Below are 24,544 nucleotides of genomic sequence, written 5' to 3'. Positions count from 1 at the left end.
AGCAAAGGAACTAAAGGCACCTCAGTGCTTCTCTTATTCATGTCTTAGTCACGCATATGCCCACCAGCCTTGGGCACTGAGGAATTTCTGGCTTGTTACTCCATGCCAGTCCATCTCCTCTCTGGTGTCTTACAGACTTTGTCCTGGGGATTCCCTCCGGATGCCCCCCCGTCCAGAATGGACTAAACAGTGCAGCCGCTGTTTTCTGAACACATGTGCTGCCTTGGTCCCGCCTCCTCGCCTGGCTCTCGTCCCTCCCTGCCCCCAGCTCCTCTGCTCAGCCCCGTCTTACTGGGTCTCCGTGCGGAAGAGGAACTCGGCCCGGGTGCCCTGCACGTTGTGCCGCAGAAAGAGTCGGAAGAGGTTTTTGTGAGGCCCATGTAGCTTCATTTCGCACTTCTCCACTCGGATGGAGGAGAAGGGAGCAGTGGTCGAACACCAGGAATCGGCTACCCCTGCAAAACACAAGACTTTTCAGCCTGATTCTGGAGTTGTCATACTTCATGCACCCTCGTGTCTTTGAATTCAGAAATCCCTGTCCTTAGCATCTGCAGCCTGCAAATTCTCATGAAAACCACAAGCTCGTATTAACTTGCTCTTAGGATGCTCGGTAGCTATGAGTCCCCAGGGATGTAAACTACGTATCTAGTGCAACAGATACTTCACTACTTTCAAGAGTTAAAGAAATAGAACCAAGATAAAGTTTCTAAGCTCCTCAGGACCAAAGAGTGAGGATCTGGAACTGGCTAAGTACCTCTTGGCTGGCTGGCGGAGCCTGGCCCAAAGAAAGCATAAATAGACCGATCTGAAAACGCGGCAAGCTCATTTGCTGCACTTTGTGCTGTGTCTGTAACATGGTACATACGGGTCCTGCCATGTGATCTCCTGATACAATCTGGTGAGATCTTTTTCCTCTTCTCTAGGTCATGACCTAGACTCCATGGGTGAGCTGTGGAGAAGGTCGCTCTAGGAACATGAGCCTTCTCTGCCCCTTTCAGTCCTTCACTGTTGCCCCATCCCATTTCCCCTTATGCTCTGGCCTCCCATCCCAGTCACTGACTCTCGGGGCCGAGACAGCAACAGACAGTCATTGAAGAGATGCAGGTGGACCGGACGCGTGTTCAGCTTCCTTCGCAGCCCTGGGGAGATACTGAACTCCAGAGCGATCAGCTCTCCACTCTTCACCAGCCAGCGTGACTGCGAAATGAGCGGGAATATCTAGAGAGTCGGGAAGAGAAAGAAGACAGTGTCGTAGACAGGACGAGTGCGGACCTGCGCTCCTCCCTGTGCCTCTTCCTCCTGCGTCCCACCACTGGCAGCCACCTCCTTCACGTCTTCCTTGTCGCATAACCCACCCACTTAAACCTGGCTTCTCTCTGAGCCGACGAACTACTGGCGTCTGCTGTTGCGTGGCTCCCACGTCCACAGCTCAGGCATTGGAAGGTGGTTCCAACGTGGTCCAACCCAGGAGAGTGACTACATGAGAAAGCTCAGCCCTCGAAGCCTGAACTGAAGAAGAGATGGAAGAACCCAACTGGGGCACGTGGGAACAAAGCAAAGAACAGTACGATGCCTCTTTTAGAAGCTGAAAGTTTAAGGCAGCTCTGAAACCTGTTCTTTCTTTGATTATAATCAGAGACATGAGAGGAGCAGTCGGAATCAGCTGTGGGGATGAGAATAAGGAGAAGGAAGTGGGGTCTGCCTGGAGCTGGGGTTTGGGTAAAGGTAAGGCACTGAGCTACGATCAATATGTAGGTAGGGGATTTCCCTCTCTTCTAGGGAGATGGGTGGTTTCTGCTCTGGGCTGAAGTCGAGGTGCACAATGACTACTTTAAATTTGTATTTGGATTAGAGATTTTCATTCTATATTTAGATTCAATTTTATATTGCTTTGGTTAGATGAGGAGGAGACAGGATAAAATAATCAATGGATCAAGCACCAAAAATACATCTTTATAAAGGCTTACATTTGATAAGTTCTCCCATCTGCCCAGTTCCCAAACGCACACTCTCTCCCTCAGGTAGACACTGTCCTTCATTTCTATGTATCTTTCCACAGTTTCTTTATGGATACATAAACAAATATATATATACAGATTTGTATCTTCCTACTTTTTCATCAAAGGTAAGATATGTGCCCATGTTCCTTTTTCACTTAACAGCAAATCATGGATACTGAAGTAGGCAGTGAGGTCTCCAGATACAGGGCAGAACAGAACGTGTGCAGAAATGAGGTTAGAGACTGGGAGACTGCGAGCAGGAAGGTTCTGTGTTAGAGGGTGACCTGTGGGATTTGCTAAAGAGCATCCCGGGCAGGGTGGGGCCCTTGGGGCCAACTTACTTTGCACTCAAACTCAATCTTCTGGCTCAGGTAGATGAGCTCCTCTGTGCGCCGCATTCTCTGGACATTGCTATTGCAGTCTCGGATCAGCTGAGTGTTCAGCAGGGAGAGGAGAGAGGAGCAGGACAGGGTTAGAGGCTTGGGCTTTGAGTCCCCTGCAAGAAATCTGGGAGCTGGTCGTGACAGCCTCTTGTCTTTTCTACCAGCCTGGGATTGAGCGGAGACAGCAAGACGCTGAAGTTCTAGGACTGTGGTATATTTTGCATGACCTGATAGAACATTTCTGGGCTGCGCGAAAGTAAGATTTAATCTGGGGACCATGGCAGGGAGCGCACAGTCCCTTGGTGTGGAGTGTCCTTAGTGTGGGAGTGGAGGCTGTGGGATGTGTGAATTTGGCGGTTTGCTGAGTGCTGTGAGGTAGATGAGCATGAGTGGGGCCTGCACTTTCTGGAGTCATAGGCCTAGGCGGGGGACAAGTTCTCTGTGAAGGACAACCAGGGGATCAGAGTAGGGGTGGTGGCTGCCTACCTCCTCCAGGGCGTGGTGTGCCTTCGTGGCCTCCGCTTCCTCTGAGGAGCCAGGCTGTGTTCTCTTCAGAATGTTCTACAGAACACACCGTAGGCAGGAGCCAGATGGAAGGAAGGGATGGGGAAACAGGAAGAGGTGATTGGGGGCGAGTTAATGGAGAAGTCTAGGAACAAAATTTTAGCAGCAAATATTTCTGAGAAAGAAGGGTGTGGGCAGTGGGGAGACTGCTCACATTGTCCACAGGGTGTGGAAGAGTGGCAGAAAAATGGATGGTCCCCTTTCCTTTGGGGCTACCCAAGACCGCCCCTTTGAATTAAGCGGAGAGGACTGAGGTGGGATCCGCATACCTGGAGCAGCAGTTTGAGACGGGTGATGCGCTGGAAGGGCAGAATCAGAAAGGACTTGAGGGAAAGGCGCTGGCAGACAGGGTCACTCTCCAGCTTCTCCAGGACCTCTCGGAAACTGCTGTTGCTGTTCCTGCGTGAGCAGCGAGCCTCAGGTGAGGAGGGAGATGGGGAGGACTGGGGGGCACAGTGAAGCCATGGGGAGTGGAGGCCTGGTGGAAAATGTCTGTAGGTTGGGAAAGAACGGTGGGTCCAATGACAGGGGTCCCAGATGTGATGGCCGAGGGCACCTGATCTGGAAGCTGGGTGGGGCTTGAGATCATGGGGCAGGGACAAGAACAAGTGCTCTCGGGGGAGGACTCTGGGTTGGGGATTGCGGGTTTGTTGCAAGGTTATTGCAGGGCCCACATAGGGACTCAAAGGGAATCAGGTCTCACAGTAGAGTTTGGAAGGTGCGTTCCTGGTAGGTCTGGTTGGTGACATAAGGCAGGTAGACCCGGCGGAAGTTGGGAGCATGGTTCAGGACCACATCGCACACTTGGAAGGTGAAGATGTTGTTCTCAAAGTTCTCTTCCAGGTCTGAAAGGAACCTGTACAGAATTCAAACATGTCTTGTGAGACTTGTGGGTATCGAGGGAGGAGTCGGCTGACCCCTGCCATACTTTGAGCTTTTAACTTCTTCTCTCCCTTAGTCAATAACGTCTATTGACTGTCCTTAGCTCTGTCGCCCTTGCTCTGCACTAGAGTTCTCTCCAAGGCTGTCCCCGGTTGGCCCCTGATCGAACTCTCTGGTCCTAAGATTCCATTTCTTGTCCTTCTTTTGATCCTGTTCTGGTTTTCTGATGTTTAGATGTTTCCCATCTCGTCTCTAATGCAGTGCATGCCCACAGTACACCCAAAACCGCAACACTGGAGGCATTTCTCACTCATTTATCCATTAATAGACCCATCCACCCACACATCTTCTCCCCTCTCTGCTCTTTCTATCCCTACAGCCACTGGAAGTCATGGAGGGAGCAAGGAGAGGATTCTGAAAAAGGAGAAAAAACAACAAAGAAAGGTTTACAGGCTAAAGACAGTGAGGGTGAGTGAGTGGTATTCGGGAGAAGGGGAAGCTCACATGGTGCTGACGTCACGCACATCCTGTAAACGTGAGAAGAGCCACTGATGATCCTGGTTCGAAAGGATGGCCCGGAGCTGCTCTGAATGTTGGAAGTGATCCACAGCAATATGTAGACTGCGCAGGTATGAGGCCTCCGACACAATCAGCTCGAATTTGGCCTGGGAGGTTAGGGAGGGGGAAGACTAATTAAACACATTTATTGAATCCTTGGCATATGCTAGCTACTGTGCAATGTTTTAGGGGCAGAGCGGTGAGCAAGATGAATCTTTTTCTAGCTCACAGTTACATCAGAACCTAGCCTGATACCGGGGGAGAGGGAAAGAACGTTTGAAAATGAGGGGAAAATATGTGTGAGCCTTCAAAGGTAGAAGAGAAAAAGATGCTCTCAAGAAACTCAAATAAATTGAGTATCCTGGGAACCAAGTGTCCTAAGCAGGCAGGGGGCCAAGCTGAGGAGGCCAACAGAAAGGAGGTCTGGAGGGTTATGTAAACTAGGTGAAACAGTTTAGACTGAAGACAATGGGAAAGCAAAAAGAGGCTGTCTGTAGGGGAATGACTTGATCTAATTTGTTTTTTATAAAGATATTTCTGAGCACAGTATGGAGAAAAGATTTGAAGGAGCAAGGCAGTCATATTAGGAAACTGTGACAGTGATTCCAGATGTGAGATGAAGGCCTAATTAGCCAAGGAAGTGAAGAGAGGTAAGCCAATTTCATAATTATGTAGGAGGGAGATTTGGAGAGCTGGAAGAGTCACAGCTAACGCCTCCTGAGCTTGGTAACTGAGTGGATGATGGAGTTCCTTACTGAACCAGAGAACTTGGAAAAATGAACAGATTTAGGGGATGAAGGTAATTTGGGGTATGGGGAGAAACAGAAGGAAGCAGGCTATTTGAGAAGGAGATGGTGCAATTGTGGTTTAATAGAAATAGCCCAATTACTTGGAGGTGTAATGACCCACAACCCTGTTCTCTAGCTGGGCCGGTCATGTTCTTCATCCAAGCATGCAGCTTCCAGACAGACGAGTGGACAGAAAAGAAAAAGAACACAAACGCACACATCTTGGTGATGACTTGGATAACTGATGACGCTGGCTGGGTGATGCTCTCATACAGCAACACTGAGCCAGGACACTAAAGGTTCATTTGTGTCCTGGCTCTAACATTCGCTGACTGTGTGACTTTGGGAGGCTCATTTAACCTCTCTGAACCTCGGTTTTCCTGTCTGTGTAGTTATAGTGACCTCCCCCCTCACAAAGATGTTGTGATGGTCCAAAGAAATGGAGTCAGTGGAAGCACTTTTGCCCACAAGTGCTATTTTAGAAAAGAAATCTATGTATATAAGCACAGAGACTTGCCTTCTCAGAAATGTGAGACCAGGGCTGGCCCAGGAGCCCTGGTGGACTTCCTAGTACTCTGCAGTTGGTGAAAGAGAGCCAGGGTTCATATCATCTGCCCATTGTTTGCTCCATAAATATAAGCAGATTAGTGATTTTCTAAATATCTACATGTGCTTTAAGAGTTGAGGTCAGCACAAAGCCTGCAAGTCTGAGTTTCAAAGAACCTAAAAAGTTATACCTCTGTTTTTGGTTTAGTAAAAGCATGGTTTATCCATAAATTCTTTTGGCCAAAATTTTACTCCTGAAAGAGGGGGGGGGGATGTATGGAACCAATATGTATCAAACTATGTAACTAGACACTATACTAAAAGCTAGATATGTGCTATTTCATTTAAACTCAACAGCAACCCTCAGTGGTAGGCATATTACCCTTGACTTTTAGATAAGGAAACTGAGGTTCAGTGAAGTTACACACCTTGTTTAAGGCTACACAGCTAGTAAATGGTTACACGGCTAGAAGCCAAGATTCAAATCCAGGTCAGCCAGGCTTGAAATTAAAGTAGTAAACCTTTTGCATGTGGTGTGAGGAAGTGTAGTCTCGTTGTTTCCCAGGGGGCTGTCCAGCTTTCCCAGCACCATTTACTGAAAAGACTGTCTTTTCTTCATTGCATATTCTTGCCTCCTTCGTCACAGATTAATGGGTCATAAGTGGGTTTATTTCTGGGCTCTCTATTCTGTTCCACTGATCTATGTGTCTGTTTTTGTGCTAGTACCATGCTGCTTTGATTACTATAACTTTGTACTGTAGTCTAAAGTCAGGGAGCATGATACCTCCAGCTATGTTCTTTTTTCTCAAGATTCCTTCGGCAATCTGGGGTCTTTTGTGGTTCTGCATAAATTTTAGAATTATTTGTTCTAGTTCTGTGAAAAATGTCACAGGGTATTTTGATAGGGATTGCATTAAATATCAACTCGAAATGAATTAAAGACCTAAATGTAAGACCAGAAACCAGAAAAATCCTAGAAGAGAACATAGGCAGAACATTCTTTGACATAAATCATAACAGTATTTCTTTGGATCTTCTCCTAAGGCAAAATAAAAGCAAAAATAAACAAATGGGGCCTAATTAAACCTAAAAACTTTTGCATAGCAAAGGAAACCATCAACAAACAAAGAGATAACCTATTAAATGAGAGAAAACATTTGCAAATGATATGACCCATAAAGGGTTAATATCCAAAGTACATAAACATTCAACTCAACATCAAAAACGTAAACAACTTGATTAAAAAATGGACAGAAGGCATGAATAGATGCTTTTCCAAAGAATATATACAAATGGCCAACAGGCACATGAAAAAATGTTCAACTTTGCTAATCACCAGAGAAATGGAAATCAAAACTACAATAAGATATCATCTCACACCTCTCAAAATGGCTATCACCAAAAAGTCTAAAAATAACAAATATGGGTGAGGATGTGGAGAAAAGAGAACCCTAGTACACTGTTGGTGGGATTCTAAATTAGTGCAGCCACTCTGGAAAAGAGTATGGAGATTCCTCAAAAAACTAAAACCAGAACTACCATATGATTCAGGAATTCCATTCCAGGGTACATATATTGAAGAAAAAGAAAACCCTAATTTGAAAAGATACATGCACCTCAATGTTCATACCAGCATTATTTACAAGAGCCAAGATATGGAAACAACCTAAGTGTCCATCAACAGATAAATGGATAAAGAAGATGTGGTATATATAGATACATACATGTGTGTATATATATGTGTATATACACATACATATACACACACACACACACACACACACAATGAAATATTATTCAGCCATAAAAAATGAAATACTGCCATTTCCAACAACATGGATGGACCTAGAGAGTATTATGCTTAGTGAAATAAATCATACAGATAAAGACAAATACTCTGTTGTCACTTACATGTGGAATCTAAAAAATAAAATAAAGGAAGGTACATCATAAAACAGAAACATATTCATAGATATAGAGAACAAACCAGCGTTATCAGTGGGGAGAGGGAAGGGCGGAGGGGCAAGATAGGGTTATGGGATTAAGAGATACAAACTACTATGTATAAAGTAAATAAGCAACAAGGATATATTGCAAAGCATAGGGGAATATAGCCACTATTTTGAAATAACTTTAAATGAAGAATAATCTATAAAAATATTGAACCACTATATTGTACACCTGAAACTAATATAATATTGTAAGTTAATTATACTTCAATTAAAAAAGTGGTCAACATTTTTGGATTGATTACTATGTACTGGGAACTTATCTTTGTGCGATTCTCTCAATAATTCTTTGCAACCCAATTTTACAAGTGAGGAAATAAAACTTAGAAAGATCATGGCCAAAGTTAAATAGCTAGCAGATATTAAAGTCTGCTTCCCATCCAGGTCATTTACGCCAGAACCTAAACACTTAAACATTGTTTCATAAAGCTTTTCCATTGTGCCATATTGTCTTTCGAGGAAGAAATGTTTTAACCCATATTTTAGATTGATTATTAAGATAAGCTCTCCATGTAAAACATATTAATGGTAGTAACTTAACATCAGACCAGTGGCCTTTACCACAATCTTGCTATTGGGAGCGAGGACCAAGCAGAGACTGATGTTCATTCAAAAGCTTCTATGAGACCAACGGACAGCCGCAGGGGGCACTCTTCAAGGGACCCACCAAAAAGCTCCTGCATGTGTCTTGGTTGGAAAGGAAAACTTTAGTGTAGACTGAAACCCTGGTTGAAGAGGGAAATTTTAGTCTAGCCTGAAACTAGACTAACTACATTAACTCCACACTCCGCCCAACAAATTCAGAGGCATGGTCTCTTTGTATGAGCCCAAACTAACAGGAGTAAATGGCACGAGGAGGTGGGTAGAAGAGATAGTGGAGACACCTGGGAAGCAATTCAAACCCATCAGTGTGAGGATGACCCATTGTGGCGGTGTGCACGTGTGTGGTGAGTCTGTGGGTCCATGGTGGGGACAGCCCGCTCTTGGTGATGGCGGTGAGTAGGAGATACGGATGAGAGCACTTCCCTCCTGTCTCCCCTTCCCCTGCCCCCACCCAGCCCTGCGGGTACCTCCTGGAGTTTTTGGTCCTCAGTGGGTCATGGAGAGCAGCACAGCGCTATTGCGCACCGCCGGGATTTCCTGCCAGAGGGAGCCACTGGAGGCCATGGAGAGACGTTGCAGGTAGGACTCCGAGGGGACCAGGGACTTCCGGGGCTGCCGGGGGGAGACAAGCCCAGGTGTCTCTGTCAGGCTGTCCAGCCGCTGCTGGCTCTGAATCTCCTTGTTCAGAAACACATCACTGTACTCCTGGTAGAGCAGCTGAGCTACAGGGTCGAAGAGGCATGGGGGAGGGAGAGAATTAGGGAGATGGGAGTGGAGGCACAGAAACAGACAGAAGCCACCAAGCCGCTTCTGGCTCTCCTGGCACCTCCTCTCCCTGCAGATACCACCACCCCGCTGCTGGCAGCCAGGGGCCCCTCTCCGGTCTTGGGCAGGTCTACGTTTCTGTTTCAAGGTACTCACAGGAGTTGATGAGCTTGGAGCAGCGTCTTGAAAAGCCTCCCGTCACCTCCTTTGGCTTTTTCTCTCTGTGGAGTGAAAAAGCGCTTGCTGGCCATCAGACGTGGAGAAGCCCAGGTGACTGTAGGTTCAGACAGGCTCTGACCTCTGGGACGCATGCTGGAATGTCAGGGCCAAACACCCAGAGAGGCCAGCGGCAGCCTGACTCACTTCAGGGCAGCTCGAAGCTATTTTGGATGTCATGCTGAACTTTCACAGGGGGGTTAGGTCATGGACAAAGCGCCTAGAGGGACAGGATTTAGAGACCCAGCTGACAGAATCAGGTAATAAAAGCTCTGTCTCCCCTGAAATCCTGGTGTCTGTCTCTTCCCCTCCCTGCCGCTGGAAGAGACAGGGTCCCAGAACCTTTGCCCACTAACGAAAATCTCAGTATCCCGAGAAAAGAGAGCACAGCTGTATCTGTCAGGAGAGTGTCACTCACCGGAAAACAATGGCATCTGAAAGGCCAAGGGATTTTTCCATGGCTGGACTTCTTGTGTCTGCAAATGGAGATGGGCAAAGTCACTGCGATTTCAGAGGGACATTCAGAGAGAACCAAAGAAGGGAAGACCTGGAGTGGGAGATGAAGGCATCCGGGGAGGGGTAAAAATGGTTCAGCCGGGAATCTGTGAGAGCGGGGAGTGCCAAAGTAGGAAGCATTTGAGCACATTAGTACCCGGTGTGTCCTCTTCCCTGTTTCAGAAGGTGAGCTGAACAAGTAGATGCCTTCTCTGTGACTGGAAGGACATCAAGCAGCTGTTTGTAACTGGAAAGTGGGATGGGGGGCGCTCCAGAGTAACCTTGGGAGAGAGAGATGTGCAACGAAAGAACACCATGGCTGGGCGACCGACGGAGGTAGAAGGGAAGGAGAAGAGCATGGCCATGAACTCAGACAGGCTCTCAAGGACGTTCCTCCGCGTTGGGGTTGGGTATGCGGCTGAGTGAAGCCCACAGGGAGGCCAGTAGGCACCTGGGGGACAGAGGAGGGGTGAGGTGGTCAGAGCTGGGAAGAGCCTGGGCTGACACGAGTGAGTGGTCCTGACTCCTCACTCACCTGCAGGGCCCTCGGGCAGGATGGAAGCTCTGCGCAGGCCTTGCCGGTGCCAGTCCTTGTGCTTGCTGGACCCCTCGCTGGGGTCCCGTCTGTGGGGCCAGCTGGACGCCTTCTCCAGACAGGGATGGCTGGGTTTTTCTGGCTGCCTGGCTTGGCCTAGGTCCGACCTCCTCAGGCCATTGGCTCCTTCCTGAGGGGCTATTCTTCTCAAAGATCCTCTGGCAGGGACTTCAGATTCTTCTGAGAGCCCTGATTCAGAGGCTGGTCCCTGGGCCTCTGGAGTCCAGGGGTTAGTGGGGGAAGAGGGACTTAGAAGTGTTGTCACATTGCTGAAAGCCATGCCAGGGGACACTTCGCTTTTACTCCTGCTGGTGGAAGCCAGAGTGTCTGTGGCTCTGCCCGTGGCTGGAGGCCAGGAGGTTCGCCCCCCAGAATGGGGAGTGGAAACTGTCCACTCCTGACAAACAGGCCTTGTCTTGGCTTGACCCCCTGAGTTCATGAGTCCTCCCTGAGAGCTCCTACTCCTGCCCCTGGACTTTGGGGGTAACGGGGGTGCTTCAGCAGAGGGATCCATGATCGGGACTGGGGGCAGAGGCTTGTAGACCCTTGAGCTGCTTGAAGAAGAAACAGGAGGATGGTGGGGCTGGGGCAAATCAGGAGTTGGAGGCAACGGCTTGTTGTATCTCTGCCTGGGGGAGAAAGAGGTCTGGCTCTGGTGGGGAGTGTCTGGGGTGGAGGGCAGAGGCCGATGCTGCCTTGCCACGAGGGGGTCAGGAGCTTGGGGAGGTGGGCCTTTAGGGGGGCCATGTAGCCCTGGACCCAGGGCCACTGGAAGCGGAGGGCTGCAGCAGCTTCAGCTTGGGGGCCACCGCATGGAGATGGCCGTCTCTCTCCACCATAGATGGGTAGACCAGCCTCTTCTCTGGGGGAGGAGGGGGCGGGGGTTCATGGACCCTCGTATCTCTGGAGACAAGGGGTGGGGGAGAGCTGTGGGCAGGAGAACCTGGGACAGAGGCTGAGTGATGTGGGGAGCCCCACTGCTGACTGTCGGGGGGGACTGCCAGGCCTTTCTGGGCTTGCGGTGAATTCCCGAGAGCCCTGCCATTGAGCCAGTAACGAACTTGCCGACTCTGGAACGATGCCGCCGCCCCTTCCGCTTTTCCTGCTCCTCCTGGGGATCACAGAGCCATAGATGGCAGGTCTGGGGGGCCTCAGGGGCAACTCTGAATGGGAGAAGGAAAGTGGTAGTCCCGCCAGGTCCGGAGCTGGGTCTGTCCCGTGGGAACCCGGAAAGGAGTTGCTTCTCAGGTGCTGGCCCGGCCCTGAGCGGCTGGCTGGGGGACCCTGAGGGCTGGCCCGGCCTGGCGAGGGGAAGCCACGGAGGGCAGCTGGGGGCGTCTCCGAAGCCCCGCAGGCAGATGGGCTGTCGGTTGAGAGAGGGGCCCTGGAGGTTTCTGGAAAAGATGCAGCAACAGAGGGCTCCCTCCTGGGAAAGACAGCAGGGGGGCCGGCAGATGACGAGGCAGTTGTGCCGGGGGCACCTTCAGAGGGGCTGGAGGGCGCTGACTCTGGTGTCCTCGGGGGGGTCACAGAGGCGCTGGCAGGGACCACCTCAGCCCCCGGGCTGGATGCCGTCTCCTTTCCTGGCTCAGATTCCTCTTGCTGGTTGTTCTGGGCTGCTTCTTGGCCGGGTGACTCCCCTAGCAAAGAGCTAGGTAGAGAAATGGGCTGGCAGGACCCTCCTATTGGCTCCAGCGTAGGAGTCGGAGCTACGGGGGGCAGCTCTTCAGCGCTGGGCTCTGTCTGAGTCCCAGGAATCCTGCCCGTGGGATAACAGACATCCGGAGACAAGTCGCAGGGAGAAGAGACCTCAGGGGCTACCGGAGCCAGTGCAGAAGCACCGTGCTCAACTCCTTCTGCTCCCTTCTCTTCTCCCACCCCCTCCCATGTGTCCCCATCCCCAACTCCCTGGCTCCTCCTCGCTCGACCCCACCTCCTCCTCCTGCCCCTCTACTGGCATCCCTCTGCCCTGAACGCCCAGATCCTCTTGCTTTCCAGTTACTTTCACTGATTTCCCCACTAAGCTTTGCTTCTCCTCGCACTGAGCATCCAGGCTACTCTCTTCTGGCCCCGCCAACCCCCTCCTCTTTCCGTTCCCCTTGTTCTGGGTCCTTCTGGCCCTGCCCCTTCCCCTCCCACTCACCGTAGCTCTGACCACCCAGCTCCCCGTCGTGCCCCTCTCTCTCTCCTGGTCCTGCAAGCGGCACAAGCTCTTGAACCTGCTCCTGTTGTGGCCTCTGATCTGCATCTGCACCATTAACCTGCCGTCCCATCTGTTCCCGGTCCCCTGAAAGCCCATCAGAACAAACATCCTCCCCCAAAGCTCCTTCCCCCTGAAGTGCCCCGTCCTCTCCTCCCCGTTCCTCCAGCCCCTCGGCCTCCTGGAGGCACCTGGGCCCCTCTCCCCCTGGGCTTTCCTGCCTGACAGCCCCACTTTCTGGGTCCTGCGGCTGCCTGGTGTCTACGAGGTGCTCTTCCCAGGACGGCCAGACGCTTGTCTGAGCAGAGGTGTCTGGGTGAGTGTCCTCCTTCCCTTCCGCTTGTCCAGGTCCCAGTATCAGAGAAGTGAGTTCTGGTCCAGATTCCACTTCCACGCTGCTGCCCAGTTCACTGGGTATTGGGGCGTTGTCTAGACGTTCACCCTGGTCGGGGCAGGCCCGGGGCTCTGGAGGAGTCGGTGTCCTTGCGTCTCTGTCTGCTGGGCTCTGGGGCACTGCCCCCAGGTCTGCTGGAGTGTCGCAGGCGGCAGCCATCAGGTCTTCCTGTCTGCTCTCCACATCTGCAGAGGCCTCCTGGGGGACGGAGGTCATGCCCTCAGCTGCATAGTCATTCACATCCCTCCCCTCTCTCTGCGGGGTCTCCAAGAGTGTGTGTCCCTGTGCCCACTTATCAGACGGGCCCTCGCCCTCTTCCGCTTCCAGCTCCAAGGCAGGGGCCTGGCTCCCTCTCCTGGGAGCTGCGGGGCTCACACTGAACTCCGCTCCAGCAGGGACGGGAGCCAAGGCTCCACATGGGGGCTCCTCAGCTTCCATGAGGGTGGAATCCTAAAGAGGAAGAAGAGACAAAGCTTTATCACCTCTTCTGCTTTTACGTGTCAGAGGGACAGACCCTGAAGAACGGGGCACTCCTTTGGTTCCATTTATAGTCATTCTTTGGGACAAAGTATACTTCCAAAAACAAGCCAGAGAACCTATAAAATTTATCATGGATTTATTCATTTAATCAACATTTACCAGGTGATCCTGTCCAGTGTGGGGCGTTCAGCATGGGGCCTGCAGTCTTGTGGCGGAGACAGACAACAATTAGAGCACAAGACCATTGTCAGAGAGGACTGAGGTTCCCAGTGGTCATTACCCTCTAGATTGGATTATGTCACAGGGTCTCTCCCTGTCTACACGCTGGACACCGAGAGTGACTCAGTCCCATATAACTCCCAGACTCGGTGAGTGACACGCCCTAGATCTAACAGCCCAGAGAGTCTGGAGGGGGAATCTTCCTCCTAAACTGCTGATGGGATTAAAACAGGTCTGGCCATTCCGGCTGCCGGCTAGGGGACCACAGCACAGTGGCCTCTCCCTTATACAGCATCTGGATTCCACTCATCTTACTTCCTACAGGGTCTAGCAGAGCTGGTAACTAACAAAAGTATTTTTTTTTTTTTTTTGCAATTAAAGAGGCAGCTGCTGTAAAGTGGAATGATAACTAGACTTAGGTTAGAAGCATAGTAGATACAATAGTTACCCACCCACTTCAACCAGGTCCACGAAACTGTGAAATCCTCACCGCCTCAGTGGCCCCTTCTCTCCAACAAAGCGAGAACCCTTCTCACAATTTTGACCTTCCCACCTCTCCTCTCCCTTCCAGCAGAATATCTCATCTCCTACTTTGCAAAGAATTTACAACCCAATGGAGAGGAACTGATTCAGTTTCTTGCAATTCAGAGCAACCCACATTTCACTCCTCCCACCCTTCCCCTCTGATGGAGCAGAGCACCCTCCTCTCCACGCGCCGTCTTCCTCTCCCTGCTTTCCCGGGACCTTCAGCTCTGGCTTCTCTCTCTCTCACACCTTCACCTTCTCTGTTGGAACCACCCCAGCAGAATTTAAGCACGCTCATGTCTTTCTCATCTTTCCAATGTGTAAACGGAGTTTTTCACACCTGCTGTCTTCCTCCCCTCACACCTCATCTACCTCCAACCCAGGATCAATGGCACCACTCAGCCCACCTCCCCTGCAGTATTCAACTTGCTAACTCCAAACAAGACTCTATGGACGCTTATTTTGGTGGTTCTTGTCAGCACTGGGTACTACCGTGGACACTCATTTGACATTAGAAATACTCTTTATCTTGTTATTTGGGAGATGACGTTTTCCTGATTTAACCCCTTAAGTTTCCCCAGTCCTCTAATGAGGTTACCGTCCTCTTTGTAGCTCTTACCAGCTTGAGTTCACTTGACTTCTCCTTGGAAGTAACTATACAGTTACATTTTATATAATTAGGTGTGTCTTTTGGTTTATCATCTATCTCAACAATAGGTGGTAAGCGTCATGAGACCAAGAACAGTTGTCTATACCAAGCACAATGCCTGGCCATTCTACGTGCTCGGTAAACATTTTCCAATTACGGAATTAAAGTCTTGCTCCTGTCCTGGCCCGCATTCCCCATAGCTAATCAGTCACCAAGTCTTATTAACCCCACCTCCTAAATACCCCTCAAGTCTGTCCATTTTCCTCCACCTCCGCTCCAAAGCCTGGTGCAATGCTACTGTCCCCTCTTACCCTGGCCTCTGCATCGGGACACAGCTGGCTGCTGGCCTCCACGCAGCTTCTCTCCCCAGCACCTGAGTGATCCTATAAGCCCCACTTCTAGTTTAAATTCTTCAGGAGCCTCTGATGACCATTGGGATGAAACTCAAGTATCCAGCATGGTGGATCTGCCCTCTGCTCCCTGGCCTCTGCCCTCCTCTCCACAGCCTCCTCACCTGTCAGAACCTCCCCCACCCCATCAGCTTCTGGTCCCTTTAGTTCACCTCCCTCTCCATCACCTGTAGGCCTTCACATGTGCTGTTCCCTGCCAGGAATCCTCTTCTTCTGCCTGGAGACCCCTTGACTTCATCTGTCACACTAAGTGCCCTTGGAGTTACACATTTCATGTCTATTTTCTGGGCCAGACCATGAGCTTTGTGAGGACATCAGTGCTGCTGTATTAACTGCTCAGTCCTCTCTGCCTGATGCTTGGTTGACCCTCAACAAAGATTTATTGCATGAATAAAAGAAGGAAGGAAGAACACAGACTTAAAAGAGGGCTGTCCAACTTTTTGTCCTGCCTTTTTTGTATCTTGCTGATTTTAAGACAATTGTAGAAATCATGTAATTTATTGGAACATTCTTTTTCTTAGTTTTAGAAAGGGGATAATATACTCCCTTTGCAAAGAGTTCTAATAAAGATTAAATAGGACAACACAAAAAATAAAGTTCATCGTTAACTCTGAAAGTAATAGAAATGTTAGGGATTGTAAGTACTGTTGGAGAGAGAGCGAGCGAGAAAAATGTGTAAGAGAGAAATACAGGATCTATGAGCTGGAAGGACTTTTAGAGACACAGAAAACTTCGCCTAATTTACGGATGAGGGAACTGAAGATCAGGTAACTCAGACACCTGGTCAAGTTTCCTAAGCAAATGGTACAGGTGAACTCAAACGAAGTTAAGTCATCATAAGCAACCAGAAGTCGGGCTGTAAGAAAGCTGGCAGGTCACTCGTCCAGAGAAGACCCTGGGGGCCTATAGTCTCACAGCTGCACATGGACTCACACCTCTCCTGTCTGGTTTAGTGTTCAAGGAGAAGCCCACCGCCCTAAATGCCTGCTGTCTGGCTGGGATATTATACAGGTGTGCACTCTTACACAAGTCCCCCCCGCCCCCCGCCCCATACACACACAGTGAGCCACCCTCTCAGGTTCTATGCAGGAGAGCCTCACATAACCAAACAGGCAGGTCTCCGGCCACCCTGCCGATGTGGTGTGTGACAACTTCTCCGCCACCTCACAGACACAGATACCGTCTGTACGGGGCCGAGGGCCACAGCTAACACAAGCATGCTGTGCAGAAGGACTTTTACGTCCTTTTTCCAGTTAACTGACACAGTGCCTGATTTGCACCCTACATTCAGCCCTAAGTACAAAATACTATAATCACTCTGGTTGATACCATGACGTGACCCTATTCTCCTAACCGCACGTTAAATAACATACTTGCTCACGGTAAACACTTTCTGAAACTTGGCTCCTACCTGCCTAAGGAGACCATGTCACTCAACCTGTAGCCACCCCTCAGTGGTATGTGTATTGTCCCGGCCCTCCACCCAGACACCCTGTCAAGTCCTCAAAACAAGCGGCCTCTAAATACATAAGCGTATTTCTGCTACATTCAGGTTATGTCTACAGACAGCGTGTGCGAGGTGAACACCTTCAGTTCCGTGCGAGGTGAACACCTTCAGTTCCATGCTAGTGACACTGAGTGTCTGTCCCCTGCAACCCCATCCACGTGACTATTTTTTTTTAATCGAAGTATAGTCACTTACAATGTGTCAGTTTCTGGTGTACAGCATAATGTTTCAGTCATATATATATACATACATATATTCATTTTTATATTCTTTTTCATTACAGGTTACTAAAGGTATTTAATATAGTTCCCTGTGCTACACAGAAGAAATTTGTTTTTTAATCTACTTTATACATAGTAGTTTATATTTGCAAATCTTATCGACATTATTTTCAACACTCTCTTTACCCGTTTGGAAACACCAGTGGTCATGGGCTCAGCATTTCCCTATACTTGATTCTGCCCTAGAAATCCTACTGGAATCAGGCATTCCAAGCCTAGAAGGTGACAAAGCTAGAGGGCATCTGTTAAGTCGTAGTTTTACTCACATAAAGGCAGCAGGAGAGAGACTTCTGGCACTGCCCCATGCCAGAGCCGCCTCCTGGCCTCCCCCACTGAGGGGGAACGATCGCTTCTATCTGAGCACAGCAAAGGCAGAGCATGGCACCATGGTGATCCGGCCTTCCTCCAGACCAGAGTTGTTTCTGCATCTGTGGACCTTGTCCACTTGCGACTTCTATCAAGACAAAGCTCCGAGTCTCCCCAGTAACACAGTGTGTGACAGAACTCAGCATCCCCCTAGGGCGCCCCAGTAGCTTAGCTATTGCCCATTTCTAGTAACTAGATGTGAACCTGTACTTTAAAGGTTTCCCTCCTCCTCACCCCGGCCCCCATCACACTGCTTCTTCCAACCAACGTCAAGCGCCTTGTGTACTTTGAGGACCGTGCTCCCTGGATTTTTTAGCGGCGTCAGTTTGCAACACTCTGACTTACACCACAAACCACTGATGTGCTCTTGAAGTTACAATACTTCGGCGTTTACACAGCATCGTCTATATTCTACCTTAGGAAAATACCCACCAAACTGAAAGATATGTGCTCAGTTTGATTTCAGAAACAAGATCACCAGATCGGTGGATGCCTCTATTCACTGTTTGACATTATTGCTCTTGATGCTATAAAGATATCAAAGCAAGAGTAGCTTTCTGGACCACCAACTGCTAAGCCCTGTGCTCTGCTCATTTTAGGAACATCCCATCATCCCAGTGAAAACTGTAATAAACACTTCTTTCTATTCTCTAACCTCTGAAAATATCACATCACCCACTGCCTGGTAGAACCGATGGGGACACAGACCATGGTGAGTGGCAGTGGGTACATGTACCCCACAAGCCCATCCATGGCCCTGGTGCCGTCCACACAGATGTGAGTGGAAGTGACCTGTTTGTGTCACCTGCAACGTAGACCCAGAGGGTGACCTTCTTCTGGTCCACCTTGTAGACACTATACATGACCAGCTCCTGTTCCCTCTGCAGACCTGGTGAGTGACTCAGCCCTGTCTACACCAGATGCTATACCTCATCTGTTTGGGTCTACACCACTTAAGTGACGCTGACCTCCTTGTCCACACCACACAGTGAATGACCGCTCCAGACACCATGAATGACATGTGCCTGTCTATCCCACAGACACTGTGGCCACAGACAACCCCAGACACACCACGCTGTGGGCAGCCACATGCTCTAGGGGCCTGGATCTGTGAAGACTCTTGACCATATTAGTAGAATCACTATATTCTTCTGGTAAGAGGGATTCCTTTACACACCTCCTGATGGCATCCATTCCTCCTGCTGGACAGTCTTGCTCAGAATTGACACCCCACATCCCCCCCAGCACCCCAAGAGCCCCCTCAATGGCCATGGCTCCAGTTTCAGGCCCACAGATTGGTGAACAAGCAATTCCCATTTTGCCAGGGCCGAGGCCCGGAGCTCCTTCACACCCCAGGTGTGGCTGGAGCAGGAAGTCGGAGCAAGGGGCCACCACTGGGAGCTCTCTAGCCAGGAGCTGCGATTCCTGAAACAGCCAAGGATGCAAGACCCTGGAATGCAGGGGAGGGCGGGGGTAGCAGAAGGTAAGAAGCTAGAGAAGAAAGTCGCCCTCTCTCCCTTGTCTGTTGGACACACCTTTTCCCCTCAGTCTGACAAGCGTCCTGGCCAGAGTTCACTTCTAGGGAGACAAGAGGGCAAATCAGTCTTGGGAATCCAAGATCCAGGAAGGGGAGCAGGGCTGAGACCTGAGGACCAGGTGGCTCCAGGATGGGCTCTCCTAGGACAAACTCGCTGCTGAGGGCAGTGTAGATGATGCCAGCTACCAGAGCTCCCAGGGGGGTGTCCTACAACCACCCCCCCCCCCAGCTCTGAAGCGCTCCCTTCTCCCCAAAGTTCTGAATGCCCTGTTGTGATCACCAGGAAGCTTTGGAAGGACTCCCCAGGTGTAGGGAAACAGGGTGGGGGCAGGGCAGGAGTCTTTTTTGTTACAGGTTAAAGCACCTTGGCTAACAGAGAAGAGCCGCGTACTTAGACAAACACGGTATGCGAATCCAAAGGAAGATAAATGAAGGAAGGCCCAGGCCTGGTGAAGAAAAAGGAGCCAACAAAACATCTCCAGGTAGGGAGTCCGTCCACAAAGGGCCTCTCAGTTACTCCTTATTGTAGAGGTTGGCTTTCCCCAGGGCCTAGACTTTGAAGAAAGAGCCCTGATCACCGGCCCGGGGCACATCCAGGGGCGGGGTGCCCATTTCCAAGGCGGGACCAGGCCGGAAGCAAATTTTTCCAGGGGAGAGCATTTGCTCCAGCTTCCCTCCTCTCCCAGCCCAGGGGGGGACTCGGTCCCACGCCCCGAACCCGGCCTCTCTGCCCAGCTCCCGCCCTCGCCGCGCTTTCCGGAGCCCGCGCCCGGCACCCAGCTGGGGCAGGTCCCAAGGTGAAGGCCTCGATCCCGGTGCTTCCCGCCCCGCCCTGACCTCCGCCGGGGCTCTCCGGCCGCCGGCCCGGGGCGGGGCGGGGGGCCGCGCGGGCGGAGGGCACCCACCTGGCCAGTGTCACATGCTGTCCGGACCCAAGAGTCCCCTCCGGGCCCCCGGCGCAGGCCCCGGCGCAGGCCCCGGCCGCCCCGCCCGGCCGGGAGGGAGGGATCTGGTTCTCCTCGGAAGTTTCAGGTGAGGAAACCAGGGACACACCTTCCTGGGGGAGGGCCAGGGCCCGTCGGCGCCGGAGCCTCATTGGCGTGAAGGGAGCTCCCGCGTCAGAGCTGGGAAGTGCCGGCCGGGCCGGGAGGGGAGCCCGGGCGCGGAGCGGGGCGCGGGGCCGGGCGCACCCGGGCCGCGGCCGACGGGGCGCGCCGAGGGCGCGGGACGCCCTCCTGGGCCCGCCTAGGTCTCCGATTCTTGCCTGGGCGTTCCTCCGCCCCGGTGGTTCTTCAGGTCACTACCTGAGCCGCTGCTGTTTTCCTCCCGGCCAGTCCGCGTCCCTGAACGTCTGAGTGTCTGTGTTCGTCCGTCTTTGCATCTTTATCTTCAGGTCACAATGTTAATTGCCCTTCCTTGAAGTCTACCCGCCTCTCCCTGTATCAGGAAGGGTGTCCCCTGCTCTCTCCACCTCTTTCTCCCTCTCGCCTGTCCCGTGCTCCCCTGTCTCTCCGCTTTGTCTCCTTCGACTCTCTGGGAGGCCATGTCTTCTGCCTGGGAACGCGCATCCCTGAAGCAGCATGAGCACGTCTTTCCTCCGTGTATGGTGAGTTCACGTCTGGCAGGGTGGTGCCGTCTGCTTTCTTCCCAGGAACATGTGTGTGTAAGTATCTAAGCCTATGTCTCAGGCCTGTGGGTTTTCTCATGCCTATATTTTTTTTTTTCCGATTTTTTTTTTTTTTTCAGGGAAACCTTGTTTTCTCTTGGCCTCTGAGGCCAAGGCTGAGTGGGTCTATCTTCATGACTCTCCATAGACGTCAGAGAATGCCAAAATGTTCTACAGTGCAGACACACACACACACACACACACACACACAAGAATCCCTCTCATGGGGGACAGAGATTTGTGGTATGTTCATTTCAGTTACATCAGCCCCCACCACCTCACTCATTACTCCGGGGGTTTCCGTAGTGAAATCAATCAAGTGGAATCTTAATGGGTTTTCTGCCTGTTTTGTTCTTGGGAATGCCATGATCTATAATCCCAAACATCTACTCAGTTAGACCATTTCCGGATTACTGTGCTCATTTCTTACTGTGCCCATCGGCTGCTGCACTGATCCCAGCTGACCGGGCCTACCAGTGCTTGGAAGGGGGCTTTAGGATAGACAAACATTAAAGCAGAATGGTTTCTTTTCCAATAGAGTCCTGAAGCATCTCTATGTTCAAAGAATGTGCTACTTTGACGGTGTTATTCTGAGGGGCTAAGCCCTAAACGGTCCAGGAGCCTTCAGCCTACTCCAAGGTGCCGAGTAGGATGTAGGAAGCCATGGGGAAAACCAGGACTCCTCAGAGTTCAGGTATGTAAGGGCAGGCCTTGCACAGACCATGAGCTCAGCAAGAGGAGGAGAATGGGGTTGGGGGGCGGATGGGTGCACTAAGTCAGAGAGTTCCAGCTAGAACTGTCATTTCTTGGTTGGGAGAGAAAATTCAGTTTCTAATGGGTGAGCAAAGTTAGTAAACTTCTGATCCTTGGGCAGAAGTTGCTGATCCCTGCTCTGTTCCACACTGCCTCCTGGGAGTGGGCGGTACGCTCCAAGTCTCCAGAGCTGCCTTCTAAAGCAGCCTGGCTGTTTGTTCTGCTCCACTCTGGCTTCTCTAGGTTCTCCCTCAGCAACTCTGTAGCCCTTTATTCCCTCTGAATGTCAAGTCTCATAGATTTGACCTCCCTTTGTTCTGCCAGCTCTAACCTATCAGCGTTTTTGTTTTTTTAATTCACCACCCTTGATTCAGTGACCTTTGGGTCATTGAGAGTTAGGCATACGAGCTTGCCCTGAATTTTCACCTACTAGTGAGATGGAGGGAAGTTAAAACTCACCAACTGGGGAGTTGATCCTTTCCACAGGGCACACCCGTCTGCAGAGGATTTGCACGTGGGGACCGATCCAGCACCCCAGGCTCCTCTTCCCTTCCCCTTGCCAACTAGGGTTCTCTTTCTTAGCTTCTTTACCCTTTCTTGATGCTTGCTCTTGGTGAATGGGCTTCTTAATCCAGCCAGACACCCTATCCCAACATCCTGATTATTTCATTTGGGCCTCGATTTCCTCTACAAAGGCCCAGAGAGGAAAAGGAACAGTACAGTAAAAAGAGGGTGGGTTTTAGATTCAGGCAGGAGTGCATCTGGATCCCGCCCTCTCCACATACTGAGTGCACAGGTTCGGCACATTCACCTTCCTGTGCTTCACCTTAATCTTTCTATGCTTCATTTCCCTACTGTCTTAAATGGCGATGATAATATTTAATCACAGCTGCTGCACTGGGTTGTTGGGGTGATTGTCAGGTAATCTACAGGCTCATCTCAGGACACGGGTAGAAGGTGACCGGTCCGGGTTGGTTTCCTTCCCTAATAGTGCCTGACAGTTAGACATGATGAATGAATAAATTTACAATAACAAGGTGATAAGAGCTGGGAAAGGTAAATCGATCCAAAGTAAAGTTATTTTAAAGTGAGAGCTACATTCGATGGGGGAAAAATAAAATGTTCTGGTTTGGGGGGGACATTTTAATCGGAGACAGTGCCTTTGAGATCCAGCCATGGTGGGGGAAGGACAGAGAACTGTCCTGTGTAGTCAAGGGATTGGGACCTAAGGGATTACAGTGACCTTTTTTGAAGCAGGAACTCATTGGAGTTCTCCCTGGGCTGTCACTGCCCCAACCAGATGTGCTCCTGGGGCCACCATCCCATGTTACTGGCTGTGTGGCCCTCCCACTTGGTGAACCCTGACCCTCAGCTGGTCCAGTGCTAGTTTCTGAATACTGCCCTGGCCTTTCTGATCCTGCTTTTTCCCTGATTCTGTGGCCCACCTTTGAACCTTTTGGAACTGATTTTGAACTCAATTCTTTTCTTAACTTGGTTGAACATGGTCTCTCCATCTTTCTCCTTTAAATCCACCCTGGGGATTGGCCAGTGTGGTTCTTAACTATCCAGTTCCATTCCGATGAACATATTTTTCTTTTGGATCCTTGGTTTCCCTTTGTTTCTTTCCTTGGTTTCCCTTTATTTCTTCTCTCAACCTTTGCAGATGGGCACTAGCCTAAATATAATGATGTTCAAAGTATAAAGAGTAATGCCTCATTCTTCTTAAAATTCATTTACTTAATGTGCATTTTTAGAAACCACATATGCAAAGGCCGAGTCTCTGCTCCTAAGCAGCCCTCAGTCTGACTGAAGGACGAGCAAGCAGTGACAGCAGAGTGTGATGCGTATTAAGCTGAGACCAGCACAGAGTGGGATGCAAGCATGGAAGGGAGAGCATGCCTGGGGACCAAGAGAAGGCTTATTGGATAAGGTGATGTTTGAGTTGACTTGTGTAAACAGGCACTCTGCTCCGCGGTGGAGAGGAGGACGGAGGCAAGGCATGCCAACAGCGGGAATGGCATATGCAAACATGGAAGCACGAGCACACTCTGTTCAGGGAAGAACAAACGGTGTGCTTGACATGAAGTGTGGTAAAGACATGCCAGAGAAGAAAAGGGAAAAAGAACTGGCAACTATGTAAGGTGATGGCTGTTAGCTTGATTGTGGTGATCATTTCATAATGTATGTATATATTGAAACACCAAGTTGTACACCTTGAATATATAGAATTTGTCAATTACCCTCATTCAAACTGAACAAAATCCTTTAAGGAGCCCCAACTCTGGAAGTACAGAGCCCTAACTCAGTAGCACGTATAGCCTCCTTTGTGATCTGCCTGCCTCCCTGGCTTTCCCACTACCCCCAGGTGTCTAGAAGCTCATAGTTCTTGAAATTTCTCCTATGGGTATGTTCTTAGCTTGGGTGCATATATCAGAGGAAAGTACACATGCCTCTGTATCATATTCAATTAATTATCTCCAAAATGTCTGGGAAATAATGTCTAAGAATGACCACATCTTTCCACCCAATGGTTACTGCCAGGGTAGGGTGCCAGCCGCTGTAAAGTGACAGCAGAAGCCTAACCTGTCTGGCAGTCAGCAGTTCCTGTTCATATGGTGTCACTTTTTTGGAGTGTCTGGTTTTGGGATGTTTCAGAAGTTCTCCCACCCCAAAATCTTGGAAGATAAGGATGGGGATGGAGATGGGGATGATCCCTGTTTGCAAAGAGACTAAAACCAATGAAGTCCATTCAGTGGAGTCCTGGCTCTATTGCAGTGGTTCCCAAACCTGGCCAATCAGCAAAACATTCAGGGAAGATTTTTTGTTTGTTTGCTTGCTGCTTGTTTAAGTGTCCCATGTGATGATGATGAGGCCAGATTTGGGACCCTTGATATAAAAGTGGTAGTTCTTTACTAGAAGTTTTTTTTTTTTTTTTAATCATAATCACCTAATGAGTTTTATGAATTTGCCCTAAGCCTGTGGAGTTTTCATGGCGTAGGGGGTCAAGCAGAACTCCTGGAAAAGGCTCCTTGCTAATTTGGATGCCTCATGATCACGGGGACCCTCTGATCGACATGATCAACAGCAGTGGTTTTAAAACATCTTTTATCCTACCTTCTTTCAATAAAAACATTTCAACAAGTATCCCCAAAA

The 24,544-nt window shown here is 50.2% G+C and overlaps 1 protein-coding gene and 1 long non-coding RNA gene across 2 annotated transcripts in view; one reads left to right on the top strand and one right to left on the bottom strand.

The window, feature by feature from the left end:
* Positions 1-20,024, bottom strand: part of LOC102509298 (rho guanine nucleotide exchange factor 5) — a 24,338-nt gene extending 4,314 nt beyond the window's left edge. Inside the window, 18 exon segments of the mRNA XM_032483561.1 lie at positions 293-426; positions 428-455; positions 1,061-1,218; positions 2,342-2,431; positions 2,870-2,944; positions 3,217-3,346; positions 3,651-3,803; positions 4,334-4,494; positions 8,801-8,821; positions 8,823-9,055; positions 9,255-9,319; positions 9,733-9,790; positions 10,345-11,191; positions 11,193-11,399; positions 11,401-12,274; positions 12,276-12,493; positions 12,495-13,448; positions 19,878-20,024. Coding sequence (XP_032339452.1) covers positions 293-426; positions 428-455; positions 1,061-1,218; positions 2,342-2,431; positions 2,870-2,944; positions 3,217-3,346; positions 3,651-3,803; positions 4,334-4,494; positions 8,801-8,821; positions 8,823-9,055; positions 9,255-9,319; positions 9,733-9,790; positions 10,345-11,191; positions 11,193-11,399; positions 11,401-12,274; positions 12,276-12,493; positions 12,495-13,436 — 4,394 coding nt within the window. The 5' untranslated portion in view covers positions 13,437-13,448; positions 19,878-20,024.
* Positions 20,018-24,544, top strand: LOC116664846. The gene is made up of 3 exons (XR_004321330.1): positions 20,018-20,635; positions 21,177-21,332; positions 23,146-24,544. It is a non-coding gene; the product is annotated as an uncharacterized LOC116664846 (long non-coding RNA).

Source organism: Camelus ferus, chromosome 7, assembly GCF_009834535.1.
Source record: "Camelus ferus isolate YT-003-E chromosome 7, BCGSAC_Cfer_1.0, whole genome shotgun sequence".
Classification (NCBI taxonomy): Eukaryota; Metazoa; Chordata; class Mammalia; order Artiodactyla; family Camelidae; genus Camelus; species Camelus ferus.
This window is presented reverse-complemented; position numbering and strand designations above follow the sequence as displayed.